The 27,221-nt window shown below is 33.7% G+C and overlaps 1 protein-coding gene across 2 annotated transcripts in view; it reads right to left on the bottom strand.

Moving 5' to 3' along the window:
- The window catches only part of LOC129004623 (nephrin-like), a 363,928-nt gene that overhangs the window by 5,247 nt on the left and 331,460 nt on the right, over positions 1–27,221 (bottom strand). The window contains exons 3-18 of one of the 2 annotated variants that reach the window (XM_054433169.1): positions 25,547–25,726; positions 17,609–17,761; positions 15,754–15,942; positions 14,942–15,167; positions 13,769–13,833; positions 11,412–11,711; positions 10,662–10,798; positions 10,213–10,366; positions 9,400–9,574; positions 9,022–9,152; positions 7,595–7,867; positions 6,187–6,468; positions 5,856–6,031; positions 5,215–5,499; positions 4,512–4,644; positions 1,405–1,566 (exon numbers count right to left, since the gene is read on the bottom strand). In XM_054433169.1, the coding sequence (XP_054289144.1) occupies positions 1,405–1,566; positions 4,512–4,644; positions 5,215–5,499; positions 5,856–6,031; positions 6,187–6,468; positions 7,595–7,867; positions 9,022–9,152; positions 9,400–9,574; positions 10,213–10,366; positions 10,662–10,798; positions 11,412–11,711; positions 13,769–13,833; positions 14,942–15,167; positions 15,754–15,942; positions 17,609–17,761; positions 25,547–25,726 (3,021 nt within the window). Of the gene's footprint in view, positions 1–1,225; positions 1,379–1,404; positions 1,567–4,511; positions 4,645–5,214; positions 5,500–5,855; positions 6,032–6,186; positions 6,469–7,594; positions 7,868–9,021; positions 9,153–9,399; positions 9,575–10,212; positions 10,367–10,661; positions 10,799–11,411; positions 11,712–13,768; positions 13,834–14,941; positions 15,168–15,753; positions 15,943–17,608; positions 17,762–25,546; positions 25,727–27,221 lie in introns of both variants that reach the window. The other variant, XM_054433170.1, reaches the window with a different exon arrangement.

Genomic DNA, 27,221 nt, shown 5'->3' with positions numbered 1-27,221 from the left:
TGCTATAACTCAACTACATAGTCTTTTATCACTACACAAGAAAATCTACTTTGTTCAGAGACAAGCACATTAAATTGGTTAAAAATTTAATAATTAAAAGTTTCTCTCTTCTTAACCAACAAAAGGTCGCATTATTGGGTTTCTCCAAGTATTTGGTTAGTTGGGCAACCTAAGAGCAACTCTATTAATAAACAATGGCAGAACGTGTGGTTACTGTGGTTCTCGCTGAAAGCTCGCTGTCTTGATTAACTATGTATAACCAATCCTTTGGGAATGTCCAGCTCTAGCCACTCTACTAGAGCTACCTTTACTTTATTAAGGCAAAACATTGCATTCGTATCCCTAGTTTCTCATAAACGTAAATTTTTATTCTGATTGATCAGGGTGGGGTTTAATTTTCTCTGTTTGAAATGAGGGTATTGTTACGTTTAAGAAAGCCAATAAAAATAAAAAAAAAATACAATAAGACAGCAAGTGTAAGATGGGAAAACAAAATGTCCATTCTTTTTTTTCATTGTATAAAATAAGTTAAATATTTTATCAGATGAATATATTAACACACATTAATAGGCGATTTATAGAGCCATGTGAGAATGGTTAGTTAATTTAGCTGAAACCATTAAATCAATTTATAATAAAGTTTAGGGAAATGTTTGGATGGCCAATAAATGAAATTTTAAATCAAATGATAAATATGACAGGATAAATTTATTTGTATTCTCATACGACGCCTCTCTCTTATAATTTTCCATTCTGTGAATCTTATTCAACATTCTGCCTCATTTAAAAATGGTTGTATTTAAATTAAATATTTTAATAAAAATAAATTTTAATCTTGCAAATGGGAGTGATTAGTACATACTTTAAACTAAAGTATAAACAAAATTTAAATGGTATACACTGACTAACAGAACACACTTATAATAAATGATCCAACAGTATCATTGTGTTTCCCAAGCCCAATGGAATGAGGGTAACATTTTGTAATTATTTTAACCCAAATATGAATACCTATATTTCTAATTATTACAGTAGAACCTCAATAACAAGTCTCAAATGGTCATCAAATAAGACTTGTGATCAAGGTAGACTTCTTATCAAGGTTTAAAATGACATGTGATTGAGGGTAAAACAAAATCAAGAGTCTTAAAAAAACAAAAGTTATCAAGGACCACTTGATACTAGAGTTTTGCAATAGAGGTTTCACTGTAAAATAGATATTAACCTGAACTCTCGATGCCCGACCGTCTCCGTTTGCGATACACAAAGCAGGCGACCAATGCCACATTGAGTAGTAGTAGCACAGCTCCGGTGGAGGCCAGAGCCAATGTGAGAACTAACGGAAGATCTGACGCCAGAGCAACTCCATCAGGTAGATCTACGAACGTAACAAACATAACTAACCTGTGACTCGCTTGGCCGCTCGTCTCCGCAGACAGCAAGCACCCAGGAGTACATTGACAAGCAGAAGAGTAGCCCCAACTACGGCACCCACCACCAGCACCATGTTGGCCCCCGCTGGAGCCCCGTCTTTGCCCCGCGAGGCCACAGAGAGCGGAGCTACACCTGCCCCACACCCACAGCGGTTAGTACAGCGTTAGTAAGCAGGGTACACCACCATGTAATGTGTGTCACTAATTTGATTTTTATAGACTTTTTGTATTTGGTAGACTTGATTTGGAGAATTATCCGGGTGAAACAAGTATTGGATATTATTTGTAACACTGTTTGAATTATTAAATTGTAAATGTAGGAGCTGTGTGTCACAATTTAAATTTTTAATTTTGGCCATTATTATTTTTATTTGGTAGAGTTTAGGGTTTTACTTGGATGAACATTTATTTTTTTAAAACTGTTTGATTATTTTGTATGAAATAATACATTTAAAAATTTAATAATTACTGGAGTCGGTGTTTGTAAACACAATGGAAAAGCGATATGCTTTTATTTTTACACATTTAGATATGAAAATAATAAATTTGATTTAAAAATAGATGAGTTCCAGATATAGATAGTATAGATAGTAGTTAACAAGTTTTTTAAGTCTTGAAATATTTAACTTTGAATGTCTCTTGCAGAGAATATGTTCTTGTATTATTAACATTTGACAGTACAAATTATAAATATGTACAACTTGTTTTTTTTTTACTAATAGTAGTATATGTTATTCAATATCAAATATAAAAAAAATCTATTAAAAACCTATTAATAAAACGCAAAATATTAAGAAAATAAAAGTAAAACTTTTTTTCTAACTTCTGGGAGTTACTTCATATTAATATATTTTTCATGTGTAGCCACATTATAAAGGTAAGTTAGCATGTCTTTGCTTAATAATTAAAACTATTAATATATAGATTGTCATGTTATTCTTTCAAGTGTAATTTATTTCTATAGTGAAAATGTATTTTGGCGATGTACCCATACACCCTAAACAGGGAGACGGATGAAAATATGAATATTTATAAGCATATTACATTCAAAGCATTGCCTTGGAGGAGACAGTTTGTTAATAAGTTCCATGTTACTGAATGATGTCGAGCTAGATTCTGACTGACATGCAAGAATACTTTATACATGTTTATGACTTAGCAAGCATTACGTTCTAGTTTGCAGGCATACCGGTAACTAAAAATAATATCTTCTTAATTTTATAGTTTATATTTATAGTAAAGATTTCTAAACATACATAGTCACTTTGCAACAATTAATCAAAAAAATATTTGTAACTATAATTTTAGATACATTTTAGTAAAAAGTGGAGTTTAGTAGGCCTATATTTATTTTAGTAATTTTAGTATATTTTATTTAAGTATATTTATTAGATTAATGTCCATAATACCTGTTGTAAAAAACCAAGGTTATAATATAAACTAACTTTGTTGCTTGTGGTAACATGTAAAGTGATACACTTGAGCATACTAGTAAAATATCAAGTTAAATTAAAAACTGTCCAATATTGATTTGTCAAAAAGTACAACAAATCATCAAATAAACTTGTTAATTGAACAAAAATCCCTAATAGAAACTGTCAAATATTTAACAGGTAAATTAAAACCGTTGGGAACATTGAATGAACATGATTTAACTGATTCCCATGGAGAGTGATGTATATTTGATTACTCTGTGGACAGTTTAAATTATATTTAATAGAAATGCCTTCATTGAGAGAAGCGTGCAATATTGTATTATTTGTGAGAGTAATCCAACATCGGCTGTCCAATGGCGGATTACGCCACAGATTGCTACTTCAGATGGATTCAATTCCACCCACAATCCCCCACGAGCCTACAACTGCTTACGATTCCATTATTGGACTTACCCCGATATTCCGCCCATTATAATAACCAATCAAGACTGTTTTTGGTTTGCGGATCTAAGCTAAAAGTGTCAGAAACTGGTATATATTTTCTTTTCATCTGTTTAAACAATATTTTTTCATATATGGTTATGAATTCGTATTTTAACAATATTTTTTACCACCAGAATGACCGGTAGAATATTAATTTAAAGATTTTTGTTTCATAATTACATTTTACAGTTAATTATATTTTAACACGATGATTATTATAGAATTTTTTGTTATTCATATTAACAGAAACAGTTCTTATTAGGAGGATATGCTAAGATGATGTATTAGTACCTATTTTAGTTAGGCTAAATAAACATTCAAATACAAACACTTGTCATGCCAAGGCCATGCTGCTTGCACAAGACAATACATGCAGCATAATACAGTCATGCTTAATAGAACATAATGTATATAATGTATATAAAACATTTGATGTAATAAAATAAAAATACACATTCAGTTACCTATTGTTAATAAAAATATTCAGGTAAAACTTTGTGTTTGAAATATAAACTTATTAAAATAATTAGAATTGGTAAAATTTCTATGCGTCTAACTAAGTTGTGATTTTAAAAAGGTTCATAATAAAATAACATTTACCCTCTTATTAACACCCAGTATAAATAATATTTGCTTTATACCTAAGGCAGGTTCATAGGTTTGTTGATGTGATCAAGAAAAACATTTGGTTTTTAAAATTGTGAATGCTGAACACAAAATTAGAGATTTTATGGTTGTCCTTGCAAATATATAAACTTAAAATCTTCATAAATAAATCAATTAATAATTTATTAATAAGGATAAACAGGATACATAATCTAATGAATTGAGCAGTTTCAATACCTTGAAACCAAATAGTGAATAATAAAATGTAGTAGGCTGGATTAAACAGTCATATGAAACATTATCTACAATTTAAAATAAAATAAAACAATTTTTACTTTTTATACTTTTTCTGGGGTACAAACTCTTAAAGACTTCCTTCCAATTGTTCGATCAAGTTATTCTAAGACAGTTATAATAATTATTTACTCATTACTACTTGAGAAATACAAAACGAGCACACAATGGCTATGCTGGTTTTGGTGTCATACAACTGCAAACATTAATATCAAAACAATATAACTACTTGTAATCATTTACTAGTCTCTGTACTCACTCGAGGTAGTGACTTTGAAGGTGTCAGGCATGTACTTGCTGATGCCGAGGTGGTTGGACGCCATCACACTGAAGCGATATTCTGTGCCCAGCTGTAGACCACGGACTACCCAGGTAGTGGCATTACCCGTGTCCTGCAATACAACATAGAAGAGATATAAAACTGTTGATAAAATCAACACATAGACACAATACTAAGTACTTTAATCTGAATGAGAGTAAAATAATGTGCTTAGAGTGGAGTGAGATGCCTTGTGACAAAAATCTGCTGTTTCCTTAGCCCAATGATAAACAAATATCCACTTAGCTATTATATTCAGGTAGCACAGTGAAGGATTTAACTTTTCATTGTAAAAAGGAACAGTTTCTATCCTAATAAAGAAATACAAGTTTTATTCTTTGATTATTTGTGGGTATATTTATTTATGTCATAGTGTTCGTTGAAGTGATGTGGTTCTTTCAAGGCGCAATTATGCAACAATTATTCAAGTGGTCAAGAATTTTTTTTTTAAGTAATAATTTTCTGTAGGACTATAAATGCATTTTTTATTGCTAAATTAGTGAATATGCCGTAAAATTCAGCAAAAAAGTACACATGATCTTTTAACAAGATAATAATCGATACTAGAGGTACTTTTTGAATTTCTAACTGATTGTTTACATATAAAATTGAAAATTGCTAGCTAGTATGAAGTTTGAAGTACCTCATAGTGGTAGTTAGTATTGGGTTGTTGCAGAGGTTTGTAGCGTATCCTGTAAGATGCTGGCAGACCACCGTCAAACCCAGGAGTCCATTGTAGGGTTACAGAGTCATGAGTGATGTTCAACACTTGCAGGTTGTACGGAGGCTCTGGTGCCGAAGTCACGGAGAGCTTCACCTCAGACGTGGCGAACCCTAATTCGTTCCTCGCCAGACACTCGTACCTTCCATAGTCAGAGAGTTCCACGTTTCGAACAGACAGGACGGACTCGTAAGTCACTTCGTCAATCTGAAAAATGAGATAAAGTTGTGTGGAAATCAATAAACAGTTAAAAATCATTCTGAAAAATTATAAAGAATATTTTACCACTGTTTTTAATGTTTTTTTATGTTATCTACAACTTCTACTATTGATTATTTATTGAGTATCAAGAAAACTAGAACTATATTGATAAATCCACAAAGTAGCAAGTAAAAAAGTTGCTCTTCCTAATAAATCGAAATCATGAAATGGACATTGAGTCACATTATCCACTCAAACCTATAATGTCCAAATTTTAAAACCCCTATTGATATTAAAACTTCCTGATAGAAAAAAGTTAGGTTGTCACTTGGAACAAAAAGTTAATTAGACTATGAGCTTACCGTGTTGTACTCGAAGGTGTATTTCTGCGGAGTTTCCAATGGTATTGCTTCTCCATTTCTCCGCCAGGTAAAATTCAGAGCAGGTGCGCCACTACCACGACACACCAGTCTACCAGTGTCGCCACTGTTGCTGGCAGCTTTGGCTAGATGTGGGGCAAGATCCATCTCTGGTTTGTCTGTTGGAAGAATTTAATTAAATTATACCCATTGTTAACACAAAATATTTGCGAACTAAAATACTTTATGTTTCTAGCAAGCAAATTTTAATGGAGTCTAAAAGTGAAAAGTAATTTAAAATATTTAAGGTTAGCTTATTCAAATTCCTACTTACGTTTGACAATGAGAAAAGCATCTTTGGAAGTTTGGTTGCTAAGTCCGTTGTTCGCCACACAGTAGAACGTTCCAATGTCCTCCTTGGTTGGATGGTTGATGATGAGGTACGAAGTATTGTTCTTGAACGACATCTCTGTTCTTCCTGCGATGTTGTAGTTGTCTCGTTTCCATGTGACGTGTACACCAGACAAGGGATGCCCTTCCACATGGCACCACAGCTGCGCTACTTCATCTTCCCCCACCACTACTTTGTCACTGACTGCCACCACGGTTGCTGGATCTGGAGGTAAAGTGTTATTTACTACAGGCTTAGCTTAGTGTAAGCATTGAACCTTTATGATTCTTTTAGGAATACCCGATCAGACAATTGTTTGTCATGAGCAAAATTGTCAATTTGGAAAAAATTGTTTCAATCCTCAGTGAAATATTTGCACAACACTATGTGTAAGGTATACTAAGAGGACACAGTGCTCTCTAAAGAATCAAAACATCCTAATTTTGATCCTGGAGAAAGTCAATAAGCAGTTTAAATAGTACTGCTATGTACCATGTTATTTGAAGGTTGCTGGTTTTATACCCAAGATGGGTATGGGCTACCGTACCGGTTTCGACAGTACCTACACTAAGTTAAATCTCTTAAAGGTACAAACTGCCATTGTCATTAAAACACTCAATAAAAAAAAATGAGAAAACCCATTACAGTAGAACCCCTCATATCCGGCCTTGGTTTTACCGGTCCTCTGTTTATGTGGCCCCTTCCAAGAAGCCAATATCAAAATGTTTTTTCTCACAGCTTACAGACGTTTAGATGCAAGCACTAGTCTTTGTGACCGCTCATGTCATAAAATAAATTGTTCTCTTTACTTATCTGTTTGTATATACATTTATTTGCTGAGTCACTATACTCAGTTGAGCTAGGAGGCCTACTGATCAGTTGGTTGATTATTTCCAAAGTGGGGTTAGTACAGTACAGTACATTAATTTTTGTATTTCACAAAATGGATAAGAATGTTGAGTAGAAATGCATGTACCATTTAAGTCCTAATGATCTTCAAGTACAATTTATTGTCGTTTTTACCTCCATTTAATAGGTTTTGTTACCTGAAATCATAATATTTGTACATTCATTACTTAATGACTTTAACCTAGAAATATTTTTTTCCTTTTTACAAACATGTTTATTTTTCTAAAAATGGTCCCAGAACAGAGTTAAATGATACTTTTGATTGCATATATTAATTACCTATTATTATTAGGTATGAATTGTCATTTTCATAATAGGTTGGTTTATCCGGCCAAATCGATATCCGGCCAGGGGCTTGGTCCCGTGGTGGCCGGATATGAGGGGTTCTACTGAATTATTATTTCTTAACCAAGTCAATCAACAAGTAACGGTTTATACTCACATTGTACAGATATGGTGATGGAAACTGATGTGGCTCCCTCACTGTTGACAGCTTCACAAGTGTATACCCCTGCGTCGGACCTGTTGAGACGGGTGAAGTTGAGCAAGGGGCCCTCCACGTGTAGATGGGGCCCGGGGCTCAGCGGGGCCTTGTCCTTGGTCCAGGTATAGCTGATGGTGGAGGGCCGGCCTGTGGCTTGTGGTGCGACCAATAAACTGTCACCCTCCACACCTGACAGCTCCCTCTCTGGCAGCTCATTGAACACGGGCTTGTCTGCAAACAAACGGTAGAAATATTTAAAAAATGTCCCAATAAGACATTGTTTGTGTCAAAATGGTTTAATCTGCATGTTCATAACTAAAACCAGCGTCAAAACCTTAGTGGTAGAAAAAAAATTTTTTTTTACTAGTGCCTATACCTTAAACGGCATAAATGGTGACAAATAATAAGTTTACTAAAATCACTTTATATAATAATAATAATCCATTTGACAGAAACATTACTACTAACTATTTTAAAGAATATATAGACAGTTAACAGAGTATTTGATCAAATTATTGGGTGCTAAAATAGATGACTTTTATGTGCTACTGTATGTTCAAGTGAAGTAAATATGTCTAATGGAAATGGGTACATATTTTAGATGTAATATAATTATTGAATGTACTGTATTCTCAAAGGATAATAATTTAATTTAATCTACCAATAAACCTATTTATTACTCTTATAAGCACAGCCACAATATTAAATATCTGTCCAATTGAACCTTTAATAAATCATGGATTAAATTGACAATAATCAGCAATAAATAAATAATTATCAATGATGGTTACAAAAATCATTCAATAATAGAGTTTACAATGTGTAAGAAATATATTAACTGTTTCATTAAAATATGTTCAAATAAAACCAGTTTAGAGTCATATAATCATTTCAACAAAGAAAATAAATTTGTAACAATGTTTCTAGCAGCCAACCCTCATGCATAAATCAGAAAAGTTTGGAACTACCAACATGCAAAGTGTCAGGGTTAGTTTGCTTTATGTTGAAACAAACTGGGAAATGAAAGTTTATCTTGTTTAATTAAAATTATGCATTAATTATGTTTAAGGTATGTCAAAAGATAACTTAAACAAAAAACATGAATTAATTTCTGGACTTACCTTGCCAAAAATAACTTCTGTCTGTATAGTTTACACCACTTACATTTATAGTTGAATATTTATTCTTTGAGCTAATACATTTTACTCTCAATAATTGCTGCCTTTAAACCAGTAAGTTTTTGAAAACAAGACATACCAGGTTTACGGTACTTCAAATTCAAAAACCGATAGGAGAGTAGTAGTTAGAGTCAAAAAATGTTTCAGTACGGTCTTATCTTTTACCTTCTCTTAACATAATTAAGAATACTTGACATATTGACTCACATAGAATGTTCATGGTTACAGCATCATGCACGCTCCTCTGCAGCGCAAGGTTCATAGCTTGACACGTATAGACTTGTCCGTCCATCTCTGGGGTGATGTTGAGCTTCAATTGCATGCTGGAGAATGTTCCCCTGCAACAAACAATTTTCCTATACTATATCCTAACAACTAAGCAAATAATTTGACTAAAACAGAACTATATACATTACAATCCTAGTTCCAATTAAAAAAATGCATCTACTTCATGCTCTATGTAATCCACTTCAGAATCCTAACGTCAATGGCTAAATTGAATTGTTATCCTTTCTTTGAGTGTGCAGTCCTTATTAGATACTTAATAGAAATTCTTCCTCTAAAGTATTTATAAACATCACCTACCTATGCAGACCAGGTTTGGAGGAGTTTGTGATTCCCTCAGATATCGGTATACCGTCGCGCCACCACGTCATCTGTGCTGGAGGATTGCTGGATGCCGCATCACATGTCAAAGTTGCAGTGGTTCCGGCCCGAAGCTCTTCCGGTTCCCTTCTTATCCTCACATGGTCTGGCGGGACTACAGAACAAGAAAAATAGTGAAAATACAAAGTGGAAGAAATCATAGGGTTCCATATTCAGTTTTCAGTTCAGACAATTTTTTTTTTAAGAATAGGTGAAGACTGGTTATGCCTTTATAGCTTATTGACACAATTAAGCATTCTATTATATCGCTTAACTGTTGTAAATAACACAGAAACTGTTTCATTGAAATCACATGAATGAGACCAGGAAGGGGGGGGGGATGTTGTTAGGAGTTTTTAAATACACGTAAGCATTGTTTTTACCTGCAGAAACAGGAAGTAGTGATTAGGAAAAATATATAAAATAGGTTTTAATACGTTTACAGTTTGAATTTTCTACAATAAGGAACTTCTACTTCGTAGCGCTGGCATATAGATTAATTAGTTTATACTCAAAATCAGGTTATTGTTGAAACTTATAAATAAATATGATCAGTTGGGTGTACTAAATTTAAGACTTTATAGCTTGAACAAAGAGAATTGAATAAAACATACAATGCTGGACGCAAAGAATCATAAATGACAAAACGCTTCAACGAAAAACATCTCAATAGAATCTCCAAAGAGAAACATCACGTACACAACTTAAGACTTCAAATATATTCGAATCAGGGAACAGTTCAAAGAGACTTACAAAAGACGCTGAGAGTGACTGTCTCAAAGAGAGGGATCTCGGTGGCGGAGTTGGCAGCTTCACACTTGTACACTGCCTCGTTGTCCGTCACATTCGTGAGGATTGTAACCTCGGCCGAGACCGAGCGATCTGTCACTTTGGTCACTGACTGGATCTGTAGGAAGAGGGGAGAATTCAAAATTATTTGAAGAGTTTTTACAATAATTGATTAAATTTAGTTTTTTTGAGTGAATGACTGGGTTGGAAACACATTAACACATTAACACACATTAAGAAAAGAATTGAAAGCAGTTAAACGTTGCTTTAAATAACTGGTGTCAAGTGCTTAAGGGTTTCATCGTCATTTGACTGACCAGTCATGCTCTATAATGCATACCTGGTACAACTAAACTGTATAAGTATCTTAAAGAAACTAAACTATACTAACGTATCCAAGTAGATTCACTGACCTTCTTGTCATTCTTGTACCAAGTGATGGTGGCTAGAGGATTTCCCCCTGAGGATATACAGGATATCTTCTGCACAGTTCCTGCTGCAATGTGGTTTCCCTTGGTGTAGCCACTGATGATGGGAGGTCCAGGGGGATCTAGGAAGAGAAATGAAGAAATAAATCAAAGGTGGTAAGGATATAAAGCTATAAAAAAGATACAATATTAACAAAGACAACTATTTTGATAGTGGTTTGGATGGTTAGCAATAAGTATTGACTTGATAGTATGCTAGAAAGTATGGTTCTATAAACTAATGCAAGAACTTCTAATCACATTGTAAAGCCTGAAGCTTGTTTTCTATTTGTCGTTCATCTTGGTGAGGTTGAGTACTAGTGTTGAAATTTTCTCTTATTTTAATGTTAATTTTATGATTTGTGCTTTACTGTTTGGTTATAAAACTAAAAAGACCAACAATTGTTTATAATTAGATTTTTTCGTTGAACTAATTTTGAAACAAATTGTAAACAAAAACACACCTCTAGAAGAACTGTTGGGAACACTAAAGTTGTCTTCAACTGATCTATAAGGAATACAAATTCATGTGTTTGTTTAATCTATGGCATGACGTCAAAGATTTATTCCTAAGCTGAACAACAAACGTCAATCAATATCATAACCACACCAAATTACTAAAGACCCTCATCTATAATCAAAAAACTCAACGATGAATATCCCACATTCGTTTACACCCTTATGTCTAGAACTTACACAGCACATTGATGGTATGTGTGCTGACAATGTTCTCGCTGAGTTGCATATTGAGTCCGTGGCAGATCACCACCAGAGCTCTCTTGTCGGTGTCCACCACGGCTGTAGTGTTAGACATGGTTATCCAGCCTCCCTCAGGAGCTACAGCGTTACGTTGCGTAGCGTTGCGAACACTCTTTCCACCAATCAGCCACTTGATGTCTGCCGGAGGATTGCTACCGGCCGTCACGCAGGTGAGTGGTACAACGTCTCCCACGCGAGCCTCCGTAGGTCCTGATATCGTCACATGGGCTGGTGCGACTGGAAATTAAATAGTGTAAGGCACATGATTATTGTAAAGGATAAGGATTTTAGAAAAGTATATGGCATGGTAAATTGTTCACTAGCACAAGAAACGATACACTTTACACAACAATTAGAATATTTAATTTGTTCTCAAAAATATGTTTGACAAAGGAAGATTTTAGTCAAACAGTTAAGCATTAAACCTCACTTGGTTAAAAGTTCTATTAGGGACAGTAATATCTTGACTTTTGTGTAAAGTGTAACATTTTATGTTCTTCTTGTGCCAGAGCACTATTATCTATTCAATTAGGTAAGTCTGATGAAACGTGAGAAACTAAGCACCCTAAACACAAATATTAGGGGTGTTTTATGTATAATTAAAACATCCTAAAACTAATTTTTTTACTTGTATGTAGGCCTATTGAAAGACCAATTATGTCTTAGGATAAGGGGTATGGTTAAGTAAAGGCAGCGAAGACCAGCCTTGAAATATTTGAACAAATATTTAATAAAATAATTATTAGTCTGTTCATTAGTTTGAATCTTTAGTATCATATTATTTCAATACTTATCTTTAGTATTGCAATATAATTGTTAGTATTCATCCATAGTATAAGGTTGATTCATAATCAAGATGGACCGTTACTACAGTTCTCAATTTTGAAAGTCTTTTCCCACAAAAATTTAAATAAAACAAAGAACATAATATAATAACGAAGCTACTGAGTGAAGGTATGGTAATAATTATGTCACAAAGTAGTATAAACTGAGGTACAGTAAACTGGTGTGTTTGGGTGGAAGGGCAAACATCAGCTCGTAAAGCGTCAACTTGGGTATCAAGGGAAATGGACAGATTTTGAGTCTGCCTGTTAATCAACTGCCTACTCAGATTGAAAGTTGCACCAACTTTAAAAGGGGTTAGAAGGGGTCAAATTCCCATCTTAACTAACTGCTATCACAACTAAACCTGTTTAAGCTTGTTCAAGTTAATGCCTACCAAAAACGTTCAATACTTGATTTGTATCATAAAATATAAAAAATGTTTACATGTAAAATGTGTTTTTCTGATGTACAAAATGATTTAGATTCTATCACAACGTAAATAAGAAACTGTGGTTATAAATGTATAAAATTGACTCTTAGTAACAGTTAACCCAGCTAAAAGTGATCTAAGTAAGGAAAAGTGGAAGTTGTAATCAGTCAAAGATCATTCCTCCACTTGTAGATAAGAATAAAGTACATGGTTTCAATAGTATAAAAAAATATAATTTTTTCCCCTAAATCTAATACATATTTAAAATGTAATGGGATATCTTGGATTGAATATTTTCCAGTCTAATGTGAAGCAATAATTTTCAAAGTTGAAAACTTAATTAGCAAACAGAAAGCAGCTACACAAACACAGTTTATTAGGGCAATTCAGTCCTAATACTAATGGGACAGGTGTGTTAACTTTGTAAATGACAGCTCTTAAACTTTGCACAGTTTAGAAATTGACTTAAAACTTTGCCAGTAAACAAGGTTATCCCGGCGTACCAAACTCTCTTCGTTCTTTCTAATACTTTCGGCCCGGCTGTTTTTGCAATAAAAACGTCTGTGAATAGTGGATGAAAACACAAATGGTTATTGGAGATTTTTGATGATTTTGGATGGAAATCAAAAAATTGTGCATGACTTTGTAAATCTATATCTTTACAGACAAAAAAAATATAGTAACTAAAACTGTTGATCTGTATTTTGATAGAGTGAACAATTTTTCAAATTTAATCATACTGTATTATGAATATCATGTATTTTTTAAAATGGATTTACTTAATTGGAACACTTATGATATATATTTTAATGCCAAGTAGTATTCTTGAGGATCACCTATTATTTAAAATATCAATCTAATTGAAAAAAAAATTCTTTTACGAAGATCATTTGTTGTCTGGTTGGTTCTATAAGAAGTAACGTGTTATCTTTACAAAACTGAATACATGTTTCAGTGGAAATAAAGTTACTTAGTTAGTTAAATTTAAATTTCTGGTAAATTGAATAACATCTAGAACATAAAACTATATTCAGCTTACATAGAACAGTGAGCGTAACCTCGGCTTTGAGTGGGCTTGGATTCATCACGTTGGAGGCGTCACACCTGTAATAGAACATTTTATATTAGTAACAGTAACATATATAGCTTTGAGACAGTAAAATTACCTTACTTTACTGACTCTTGAGGATTAAACAACTGTTTCAATCATAAATATTTTTTTGATCATCGAGTTATCTAAAAATTACCTAATTCTGTATCCAAGATAATCCAACCTGAACTAATAAGTAATTTACAGTTATTTACACTAATAATGGACCTAAAGGTACTTTAAATTTGGTTTCTTGGTAAAGTAAATAAACGCACTGTCGGTTTTCCAATGTCTTGATTATTAGATTGTTTATAATTTTATTCATAGAGTTTTGCAATTGTATTTTTAGCTATGAATACAATGATTTAGAATGGAATGAGATGATCTGCACACCATTGTTAGCGGTGGGACACACGGGAGGGACTAAGGCTAACATATCTTGTAGTGTCAGCGTTCGCCGCTAGAACCGCTAAGTTGAAAAAATTATTATTTTTTTATTTTTAGTTATAAAATTAACTTTTTAATTATAAAATATTGTTTTAAAATTATAAAATAAATTTTTAATTTTTAAAATAGCACTGACATAACATAGCCTAACCAACCAGACTTGCTGATAATATAAAAACTGTATAAGATAAAAATCTAATTAATGATTACTTATAATTTTTAATTAATTATTAAATTAATTTTAAAATTTAGTATTGTAAAATTAAACTGTCATAACCTAACCTAACCAACCAAACTTGCTGATATAAAAATTTGTTGACAAAAAGTTAGTGCTTCCAGCGGGATTCGAACCCGGGATCTACTGAATACCGAATCGAAACGTTACTAACTATGCCACGAACCCCACTGAAAACTCAACGTTTCGTTACGGTAATCGTGTTTCCTCAAGAGTAGACATTAGCCACTAGAGATACGACGTCACTACACCTTTAGCCTTAGTCCCTCCCGTGTGCCCATTCCCCATTGTTAGCAGATTAAGCTAGATTAAGATCAGCTATTTGTTTAGCCAGAAAAATTAATTTTAAACAGAACGGTAAAGGAAAGGAAAGCTGGGTTACTTTCATACTAATTCCTCTTTTAACATAAATCACTTTTCCCTACCATCTCCGAACTCACCTATACTTTGCCTTGTTGTCGCTGGAGTCTGCAGTGAATGTGTATATATTCTCAGACAGTCTACCAGCTGTTCTGTACGCCATCCGGATCTGTTCACCGTTCTTATACCAGATCAGCTGAGCCGGGGGATTGCCTCCTCGAGATCTACAGATCAACTCCACCGTTTGTCCTCGGCGGATCGTCTCTCCTTCCGTGTATCCCTCAATGTACGGCAACCCAGGGGGATCTGGAATAGGTTACCAAAGGGTTAAACATATTTGCCAACAAAAAAAGAGGTTTATTTTTTGTTTACCTACCAAAAAAACAACTTCAGTACCAACTACATGTATGGTTAACATATTTGCATGCTTAACAAAGCTAAAATCTGTACTCAATAGTCGAGGTTAATAAATTGAGTTGAGGGGTTTAATGAATGATACAGATTATGTTGAATGCAAGTGTTTAGTTGTACTCATTAAATATGAATATCAATAATCTGAACATGAAAAGAGAACAAGGTTACCTTCTGTTACTGACGGATTGAACTTAAAATGTCTTTCCGGATAAAATGTATTTCACCTCTAACAATTAATTGGTTTATAACGAATAACTTTTAATCCCTACAAAATCACACAGTGTTTCATGATCTTTTACCACCCTTATTATTTTCCCTGAATCATATCCGATAATCCTAAGAGACAGTAAAAAAAATTACTAACACACACAGTTTGTATATGAACCTTTGCGTCCCTGGCTCCAGGTCCATTGACTAAAGCAGCTCTGATTTAATGTTATTTATACTTTTATAATCTATAGAAAGTCTGCACACTTACATAATACGCTGAGTTGTACGGTGGTACGCAGAGGCATGTCATCAGGCAAGGCCTCATGCTTGGCTGCGCAAGTGTAGTCTGCGTAGTCGTCCTCCGCAGTCGGCTGCAGCGTGATTCTGCTACTTACTGTAAACCTCTTCGCTCTCTGTCCCGGAGTCTCTACTTCTATCACTCTGTCTACTCTCTTGTCTACAAACAAAATACATAAATTAAATAAAACAACAGAAGGGTTCACATGTTACTATTAACAACCAACTATGGGTTATTTTCTTTATGTATTTTCGTGTCTTATAAAGCTTAAGTTCATTGACATGGACGGTTGGCTAAATTTGTCTATGAGATAAATCAGTTTTTTGCTTATAATAACATTAGGAAGTAAAAGTTTTTAACATATTATCTAATTAAGCACAAAAAATTGGTCAAGCTAAGCTACCTTCAAAAGGAAAAGGATGATAAATAAGCTAAATATATTTCTATACTGAAAGAGAGTCATAAGTAAATATTTTATGTAATGCTTTTAAACAATCACTTTTATACTACAGGTATATTGTTATGTAGTTGAGATAGCTAAAACAATAATTACTAATTTTGAAAGAAACCAGTATGTAGGCCTACTAATTAAAAAAAAATAGTCAAGTGTCAACATTTTGCAAATAGTGGGAAATGAAAAAGTAGAATATTGCAATGCAACATTTAGTGTGTTTAAATTATATTCAGGTAATCTTCGATTTCATAGTTTATCATTTAAAATATTTACATTAATAACATCTATAGAAAAACCAATAATTTATTACTTACTTCAGTAAAAACTATTACCAGGTATTTATTGGGATGGCGATAAAGAAAATCTACTATCTACTATCTAATGTAAAACTGACCCACCAATAAAACCAACAAGAAAAGAATGTTGGAAGAATGTTACCACAAATACCAAAGACAACCACTCAATAGTATTAAACATTCAAGTAAGGAATTTGAAGGGAAAAGTTAAACAATAACATTCGTGTTGTTCTGTTCAATATAAACACACACGTAGTTCCAACAAAACTCCAAGTTGAGTTTTACTGTTTCCTAACCCAAGAACAATTTAATTGTAAACTGTGACTTGCAGGGTTTCTTGAAGTATTTGCGGCTGACTTTACTTGCTTAACTTTCAGCTTGACAAACTTCATGTGAGATCATTAAATTTCCTAACTAAGTTACGGTATCAGAGCTCTGTAATTGTAAATCAGCTTTGAGAGAATTGAAAAACAATATTATTACACAGCTTTTTATAAATCAGAAAATAAGTTTTTGATTTAGATAGAAAATATTCCCACATTAAATCTTCAAGTTCCTTTTAAATTGGTTTCTGAACTGCAACATCATTGAACAATAAACTTGACCTTATTTAACTTACTTCTTTTTTTCAAAAGGAGAAATTATAATCTATATAAGAGATTATAATTTCTCTATAAAGATAATCAATAAAGATTCAAGGATGTACACCCATTTTCTTTATATCGGTTTAAATGTGAATCGTAAGCAATAAACAAATCAGTTTATGAAAAGCATTTAAATAGACCACTTTTTAATAATTGTAATCTCAGGAAGGTACCGGTAATTCACTATTTATAGTGATTGTAAAATTAAAAACATTTTTTCATTATTAATTAGTAGCTGCATTCACCTAATAATTTTCTTAAGTAAACATAATCATTGAATAGTAAGGGTATTGTATAATCTTTTTGCCCCGGAAACAAGTTTTGAGTCCTATGAAAATGTGCAGTTTGCGGAAATGTCTTCTTGTAAAAGATAATTGAAAATTATAATATGTTATATGTATATTTCTATTGACCAATGTAGATTATCTTACCCAGTTTTAGCTCCACCTGTCCTCTGTACCAGACTATTTTCGCCGCAGGTTTGGAGTTCTTCACAAGGCACTCGAGCTGAAACTCTTCATTTTCTCGTATCTCTATTTTTGAATTGGCCGTGTGGTTGACCATTTCAATGGAGGATGGAGGGGCTGTAAGCAAAACATTTTGTCATTCTTGAGACTTAAGGTAATGATTAGCTGTTGATAAACTTTTGAAATGAAATGAAAAATGATTTATAAAACAGGCAAAGTTAAGGAATAGATTGTTCTATTTTATTCTTAACCTAACAAAATAATTTTGTGAGCTTCACAGGATTTAAATTAAAATTTAATCCTAAAATTGGGGATAATAAAACTCATTCTATTTTAAAGTATTATCTCTTAAGACACCTTCTACGATCTTTGAACATTTTAAAAATTGTTTAACAGTAAAGTTCAAACATTTTACACATATTCAAATAATTTGAAGATTTTGCTAAATAAAAGCACCATTAGGATTTGTAGATTAAACTACAAATCCTAATGGTGCTTTTATTTAGCAAAATCTACAAATTATTTGAATATGTGTAAAATGTTTGAACTTTACTGTTAAACAATTTTTAAAATGTTCAAAGATCGTAGAAGGTGTCTTAAGAGATAATACTTTAAAATAGAATGAGTTTTATTATCCCCAATTTTAGGATTAAATTTTAATTTAAATCCTGTGAAGCTCACAAAATTATTTTGTTAGGTTAAGAATAAAATAGAACAATCTATTCCTTAACTTTGCCTGTTTTATAAATCATTTTTCATTTCATTTCAAAAGTTAATCTACAAATCCTAATGGTGCTTTTATTTAGCAAAATCTACAAATTATTTGAATATGTGTAAAATGTTTGAACTTTACTGTTAAACAATTTTTAAAATATTTCAGATATTGACAAAAAAATCTAAAATATAACTACTTATTAAAGCTTACTACAATCATTTAACAGATGAAAATCGTAAACATTAAGTAAAACTTTACACAAAGAAGCATAAATCACGTGAAAAATCCCAATAAAACACAGGTGAACAATGCACCACCAGTCTATACACAGAGAACAATGTGACAGTGAATAAAAAGTGGCGAAAGAGGAACTAAGAGTAGTAACATCCATCACTCAATTAGAGCAATGGTGCCACGACAAATCATGTAGTAGGGGGTTGAGGGGGGGGGTCATACATCAGGTGATTTAGTGAACCCCGGACCTGGTGACAAAACACACTATTAACATGTACTGGGGACCGATTCAACTTTGAACTGTAGCTTAAGATGTCGATTTATTAATATTTAAAATTATTTGACTTGCAATTCAAATTCTTGTAGCATACAAAAACTAATAAATTTAGAGCGTACATCAGAACAATAGCTTAATTGTTAATTTATTAGTTACCCAGATAAAGAAGATTTTACTGGCAAATAAATGTCTTCTAACTTACAAAATTAATAGATTTATCTTGTGTACAACAGAACAATAGGTTAAATTGTCAGTTTATTAGTTACCCAGATAAAGCCTATTTTGCTGGTGAATAAATGTCTTTTTACGGACAAAATTAATAGATTTATCTGGCTTGCACCGTTAAAACATCAACCATTGTCGAACTGATACCTTTTTAAGGTAAACTTAAATTTTTTTAAGGTACGTAGTTGTTTACATGCAACAACATACTTTATTTGAAATTTTTACAATTCATTACTACAGTTCACTTGCATAACCTCCTTGATACCCATACAATCGGGGATGGGGAGACCAATGGATTTAAGTAAGCAAAAAAGAAAAAATTTAAAAGTAAAAATAATTATAATTATTAAATTAGTATAACAATTTGACATCAAATCCCTCAAGTTTTACAACTCAAACAACCTTGAACATGAAAATAAAATTTTGACTCTATTACAATTATTGTGTAATCCAATAACTAAATTTAAACAATTAAAAGGACTCATTAAAACCACTCTGACAAAATACTCTTCCCACAAAGGTAGAAAAGGAACTCGTAAAACAGGTTTGACGACACTCGATAAAGGAACTGAGTGATACTGATCTTGATTCAATAAGGGGAGAGATAGGACGAGAGGAGAATCTATATAGGAAATGTGGTGGGTTAGGACGAGCTGATAACGGGACAAAGTACTGGCGAATGGTGTCATCTCATGTTGAATTAAACATTACGTCTACAACACTGAGAAAGGAGAAACTGTTGTTGATGAGTGACAATCTGGGGGCTTGGAATCAACTGTTGGACCTTATAGTTTAGTAACGGGTATTATTTAATTGGATGTTGTTTGATTGTTGGATCATTCAGTTGAATACAACGAGTATTATGCATTATGGGACCGGGTATATGTTGTTGGGTTGTTGGGTCATCCATAGTATATGTATTATGGAATGATGTAGCGTATAATTGTTGGATCATCCAGCTGTGTAGGACCATATGTATTATGTGTACATAGTAATCCATTATTGCCATAATGTCGAGGAGGAAATCGGGATTCTAACTGTAGACATTTAATTAGCAGCTGACTAAAAATTGCGTTAAGTTTATCGAAATGTACAAGGTGAGGCATAATAACAAGCGATTTTAAAAATACTGTTAAATAAAAACCCTTTGTAAAAAAATTATTTTTATTCCACAATATTAAAAAACATGAAAAAGCATTTTCTGCAACAGTAAAATGTCAGTTATTTCTTGAAAATAACTCCAGTAAGATGGCGTCCGTTTAAACGTACTCATTCCTCCAGCCGGACCTTGAAGTGACTCATCACATTTCGTAGCATTGCCAGTGCGATTTGACCAACTTCCTGCCGGATCCGCTCTTTCAGGGCTTCAATTGTTCTAGGAGGATTACCTTGGTAAACCTTACTTTTCAGATAACCCCACAAGAAAAAATCACATGCTGTGAGGTCAGGTGAACGAGAGGGCCATGCAATATCTCCATTTCGGGAGATCACACGATTTGGAAACAACTGATTGACAATATGCATGCTTACTCGAGCAGTGTGGGATGTTGCTCCGTCTTGCTGGAAAAACATTTCATCGTTCACTTCGTACTGTCCAAGTTGTGGAGTAAAAAAGTTGTCCAACATCTCTGCGTATCTCTGCGAAGTCACTGTCACCGCATTGCCTTGGCCATCTTCAAAGAAGTATGGCCCTATGATCCCCAATGAAGACATGGCGCACCAAACAGTTACTTTTTTGGAATGCAATGGCTGCTGATGCAGTTCTCTAGGGTTAACATCACTCCAAAATCGAAAGTTTTGCTTGTTAACATAACCTGAGAGATGGAAGTGCGCTTCATCACTCATCCACAAACGGTTTACAATGTCCTCGTCTTCATTAATCAAATCCAAAAATTCTAAGCTGAACCGGCTTCTGCTTACAAAATCCGTTTCCTTTAGGGCCTGAACCATTTGGATTTTGTACGGGTGGAAGTGCAAATCTTGGTGTAAAATTCGTCTTACCGTTCGGTTTGAAATCCCAAGTGTAACGCTGTGTCGGCGAGCTGAGCGACGAGGGCTTCTGTCAATGGCGACTCTTACACGTTCAACGTTTTCAGGTGTGCGCACAGTTTTCGGTCTTCCTGTTTTCTTCCTTGTCGTTCACGCAGTCTCTTCAAAGTTCTTAACCCAATTTTTAATCGCACAGGCAGATGGCACCGGCTGATTCCGATTAATGTTGAAATGGTTGCGGAATGCACGACGTGCTAACTGGTATGAACTACCGTTTTGATAAAAGGCTTTGACAGCGTACGCACGATGCTGTGGGGTCCAGCGCTCCATTGTGACTAAATGCTATTTCGCGCCAAACGTAACTGATGCTATCCCCTCCACCTCCCTCCAACGCAGCTTGGTTCGCGCGCTTTTTAAAATCGCTCGTTATTATGCCTCACCTGTTATTTCTATAGCATCAAAGTTGAAGTTGTCTAAGTTTATATTTAGATTTACCTACATTTGTATTCACAAAAAATAAGTTTATTACGATTGAATTGAGCAAAAACAACATTTTTATTTACATGTATGTAAATGCATGTTTAAAACCTGCGCTAAAATAATTTACACTGTGAACGAATCACTCTTTCATCACCGATCTCTAACCCAAGATTGACTTAAGTGTGTTTGTTCAGCCAAACCTTTATGTTTGCTAACTCGATGTTAAAAATGAAAATAAACTGAACAAGAATAGTTATTTGTGCAACTAGTGAGAAAAGTGAGCAATTGACTCACTCGAGAGAAATCCTTACTCACGAGCCGTAGGCGAGTGAGGAATGGTTTCTCGAGTGAGGCAATTGTACTTTGAACTCGAGTTGCACATTATACTTTTCCTACAGTTACCATAAAACAAATAAATTGGTGAAGAAACATAACCTATTTTTACACAGAAGTGAACTTTTAACATAACATTTAATGCGAAGTGACAAATACAACAGTACAACAGCTGACCAGCTGATTTACAGCCAGTGCTGCCAACGTATTTCGCGCGCATACGACGTTGACTGCATGTTACGCGCTCACTATTTCGTGCCTTCACGATGCAAATCTGGAGTGAGACAAAGTAATTAGAGTGAGACAATGTTAACATTGTCTCACTGATGAGCGAATTGGCCACTTTGCTTTCTCAAATCAGTGAGAGAACATGTACATTGTTAGGTAACTGTAGGAAAAATATATTTACATGGTCTTGTTTATTCAAACGTGTCCTTAAAACTAAAGACGTTCTACTGTAAAAATCCAATCATCGAAGCATGCCATGTTTTATTCTTTTTGTGAATGTTGAAACCCACCAACTCAATGACACATTTTTACCACACGAACAATACATTTCAAACCCGATATATTCCGCCGCTTCAATGATCCTTACAAACACATTGAAGTGTGATGGAAATAGTGAAAAGCACGGAACTTCCCCTCATACTGTTACTTTGGGGGGGGGGGGGGGTAATTGAGAGAGACTACAGTAAAGGAATAACAGTTCGTTGGAACGTCCTAACACAAATACTGTCCCTGCTCAGGTCATATAGATACCCGGTGTTCCAGAGGTCCCTGGGGAACTCCCTGTATTCCAGGATTTGACGTTCAAGTGTGTTGACACAGTCCACAGTTTTACCGAACGACTTCTTTGTTTTGAATATCTCCACGAGGGAGTATCATTTGATGAAACGAATGGTTTGTTTATTTGAGTGGAAAGTGTATTCTTTACTGTGTGCTTTATATTGTGACTTTAAAATCAGTAACAAGCTTTGAAAGTATAATGGCACATTTTGCTGCATTTTATTATCCAATAAAAGATATATAAGTCTCTAAATAAGGCTGATGAATGTTTAAACACAAGACAATTGTAGCAGTGAACCTCCTGAAAAAAAAAAACACACACACCACCAAAAGTTGATTGTAATACAAAAACTTTATTTGTCGTTTTAGAGAAAAGAAAATTTACATTCACAAGATGATTTTAAAACATAAAAATCTCTAAAAGAATAAAGATCTCTATCAGCAAACGTACAACTTAGTAGTGTTAAAACTGTTCTCGTTCAACCGATTTTAAACAATTTAAGAAGTTAATTTGTTGTCTAATAAATAATTAAAATGTTATAACCACATATTTTAGGAAAGAGTGGCGGAACGGATAACATAATTTTATATTATTCCAATGTAGGATGATTACGAAACTAATTCGTGACATTGGAAAATACTGTACAAAAAATATTAACAACTTCAAATTCACCCAAGCTAAAACAACAACCGTAAAATTTAAACAAGAAGTTAATTGGAAGAATAATTGCATTAAAATGTCAATTTTCAAATTATTCCACAACTTAAAGAGAGAAAGGATTTCATTACAAGGACTGGAGCAATATCACCTAACGGCTTAACGTTCAAAATTCCAACTCTCTCTGCCTCGATTGTCGTCCTCATTATAGTATCGTTTAGTCTTCAACGATTCAAGACCCAAACTATCATTACTACTACCGATGAATTTTAATAACGCAGAAAATAGGCATCATTTTGTAAGGTAATTTAATAAAATTTTGCTTAAAATTAAAGAATGAACTATGCTATTGTGACCTTGCTTTTATTACGTTGTTGTAATACTGAGAACATTAAAACGCTTCGCAAATATGGGTTTGATAGTTCATTGATTCTCACATAAACTCCCCTTGCTATTAAACTAAGAGTTTATTAGTAAAACAAGAGTAAATATAACAGAAAACTTTCTAACATTACAATTTGATTGTTATTGTTAGGCATCGAAGCAATTAACCAGTTCATTTAAATTTCTCTCGTATATTTACAGTAATTAAGCAATGCTGATTGAAAATGTTATTTTTGTTACTCACAAATAGCAGGGTGTTTATTTTGATCGCTGATGTTTACGATTTGGCACTATCATTGTTGAACTAACACCACCTATTTACACTATGTTTCAAACAAATACATTGTCAGGTATAATTGTGTTTAATAAATGTAATAATTTAGATGAATTAGAACTAGGCCTGAGCATGCAATGTAAACAATTAACTAAAAGCCTTTGATTTATGCAAGGGAAAAATTTGTGTGAGAAATATAAGCAGTTTTGCACCGAATAAAGACATTATGCCTAAATTTATTATTTTAAGCTCATTACTGTTTATGATTTATGTTTTTATTAGTTTCACAGGACGTTAATGTTGAATAAGTATAGTAGATAGTGGATTTATTAGGAGAATCCAAGGTTCCTAAAGTGTATTACAAGAGCACAATAATCCGCCAGTAAAACCCTTATTTTGTTTGTGTATAAAATTACAGTACTGTACACATTTTTTACTAAACTCAGTTTTTGATGATCTCTAGTTGAAAATGGTGTAAAATATATTTCTGTTGTTTCAGCACTCCATATTGAAAATATATATTTCATATTATTCATAACTGGCCTTGAAATGGTAATAGTATGTTTGCGCGTCCTTAATATAAATGCAATTTTCATTAATACCGTTAATATTTTTCCAAACTGTATTACAATCAACTACTGCAGCATTAATTTTGTATCAAAGTGAAAATTGTGTATAGGGAACTTTTATTTTTGCTAATAAATCGTCGACAATTTTCCAATTAAAAACCGAAACACAATGAAGAAACAAATCACGAAACCCCGACAACCAGGGACACAGTGGTCGCTGAGTGCAGTGTTGTCAAGTGTTGTCGCTCCCTGAACAATAAACATATTTAATTGGGCCAAAACGCACATTTGAGACGCGGGGGTCGCAACGCGCATGCCTCACTGGATCGATGGTACAGTCTGTTCTCTGTCTCACTCACTCTCACGGCACTCCCTATCTGCGCTCTCTCTCACACAGTCCATCCAGGTATCTTAGCTGATGAATTGCCCCGCCCGACCCCACATTTGACTCATTACTGACCCCAACATTTGTTGGAAATCGAGAGTGAAAGTGGTCATGCGGATTTTGAAATTCAACAAAATACTATGTGCTAAACATAATACGAATAAATAATGGATTTGTCAATGAAAATATTGTTTTCTTACACGAAAGCATACACGAATAATAATACTAATTGGATATAAAAAGTGATTTTACACTGTGTATTCTATCACATTGTGTGATCGCCTTCATCTTTTACGATGCAATTCCCGCCTAACACAGATGTATCCATATTGCTGCATCAAGTTTAACGGCGCGTCCGTAATGCAATTGAAACTTTACAACAAAAACGTGCACCAGCTCTAGCAAACGTCTATGGTATTTGTAGTGCTTGTTCCAGTGAAAACTATTTTCATTCAATCGTCAAATAGAAATTGCAAGAAAAAGTGTTATTATTGTTATTAATGGTACATAGATTCCACACATTGTAGGTGCGATGCATTCATTTAGATGAGGACATACTCTACAGATGAAGAGTGTACTCTATGTATACTCACATATGACGGAGAGCCGGGCGTCCGCCCTGATAGCCTTGTGGAAGTTCGCGGGTCCGACCTGACACTGGAACTCGGCGTCGTCCTCCAGAGAAGCGTTCACAACTCGCAGGTTGAACACTCCGTTTTTACTGTCGCCGATCACAGAGTAGCGCGGGAAACCTGGGATCACAGAGCTGAACCCTGTAACAAAAGTGCACCTCAGTATCTGACAAAGCTTTGTATGTATAGTAAATAACCAAAACCTATTGTAAATAAATTAAAATGAAAAATTTTACACAATGGAAAATATATACTTAAGTTAGTCTTTCTTTATTGAATGTAGGTGTAATTGCTACATATTGAGCAAAGTTATGGAGATTTCCTTTCGCAGTTAACACACTTTAACATTTTTTTCCATTTGATCGATTCTCTTTACAAGGGATATATTATACAACAATTATACTCTAAAAGATTTATTCGTTCTCACAGTTTGAAACACTTATACGGTAAAAACTATGCCTTTATTATGTGAAAACATTAACACTTTAAAAATTCCATAAAACAATTTAGAAAACCAAAGCTTTTCACAGTCAAAATCGCAATAGCAACGAAAATCACAAAAATAGCCTTAGTATTACCTTAATATTTGTTCAAAGCTAATACAAAATTGAGGAGAAACAACCGTGCAGTTATTCATTCATTATTACGAAATTCTCCAACAATTATTTATTCATATTGTCTAATTTCCATGAATGCAAACAAAACAACTAGATATAAGCTCGTTCTAATACTTGATAAGTTACATATTTCAGTTGAAAGCACTCCAAATAACTCAACAGTGTTGGCAACACCACTTCACCTAACATTCTATTGTAACAATGCAATTTTGAGTACTTATTTGTTAAATTTTCATATTTGGAGTACGTTTATTGGCAGTGGGTTTTAGCAAAATATTATATAAATTGCGTAAACCAGTGTGATAATGTAAAACAAATATTAAACCCGACTCAATATTCGTGGTTATTCAATGCGGCCACAACAAAGCAAGCCCTCTGTTTTGTTTACCTGTTTTTGTTACTGGACCTAGCGGCGGTGGACAGTTGAAAATCTATATTATTTTTAAACCACCACATAGTGTCCATTGCTTTGGTCTCAACTATTTGTAAAAAAAGAAAACTATACAGTTACTAGAACAGTATGTGGTTATGGATACTCAGTGAAAACTAATTTAACCCTACTACATAAAATTAATTTGTTTAAGCAACAAAGAAATGTCACTTCAGCTTTGTTGAATTCCTATTAGTGTGGTTGTTTCGAATTACAACTAAATTCGAATTCAATCAATCATCTGTTAGTGATAGCATATGCTATCTTTGGCGATACTGTGTTCAAAAGGTGTTTTCGATATTCTAGTCAATGCTACCTTAATAAGCATTTGATTATAGTCCACAGTGGCATGCTTTTCCAAGAACATATATCATCTGTTTTGTGTAGGCTAACTAGCATAATGAGAGCTACATGGTCACAAAATAGTCATCGCTGTACAATGTAGCCTAATTTGATACAGATTGATTATACTACTTTATGAAAATGAATCTGTATTGCAGAATGTGTATCACTTGGTATAAACCCAATCTCCAAGGGTCAGTGTTTTTACTTTTTTTGAACCATGTACAGAAAAAGGTTTTTAAACCAA

Source organism: Macrosteles quadrilineatus, unplaced genomic scaffold (assembly GCF_028750875.1).
Source record: "Macrosteles quadrilineatus isolate MER2022 unplaced genomic scaffold, UCM_ALF_1.0 Scaffold_10__1_contigs__length_6754688, whole genome shotgun sequence".
Lineage (NCBI taxonomy): Eukaryota > Metazoa > Arthropoda > Insecta > Hemiptera > Cicadellidae > Macrosteles > Macrosteles quadrilineatus.
Note: the sequence above shows the minus strand (reverse complement) of the source record. Positions and strands in the feature narration are given on the sequence as shown.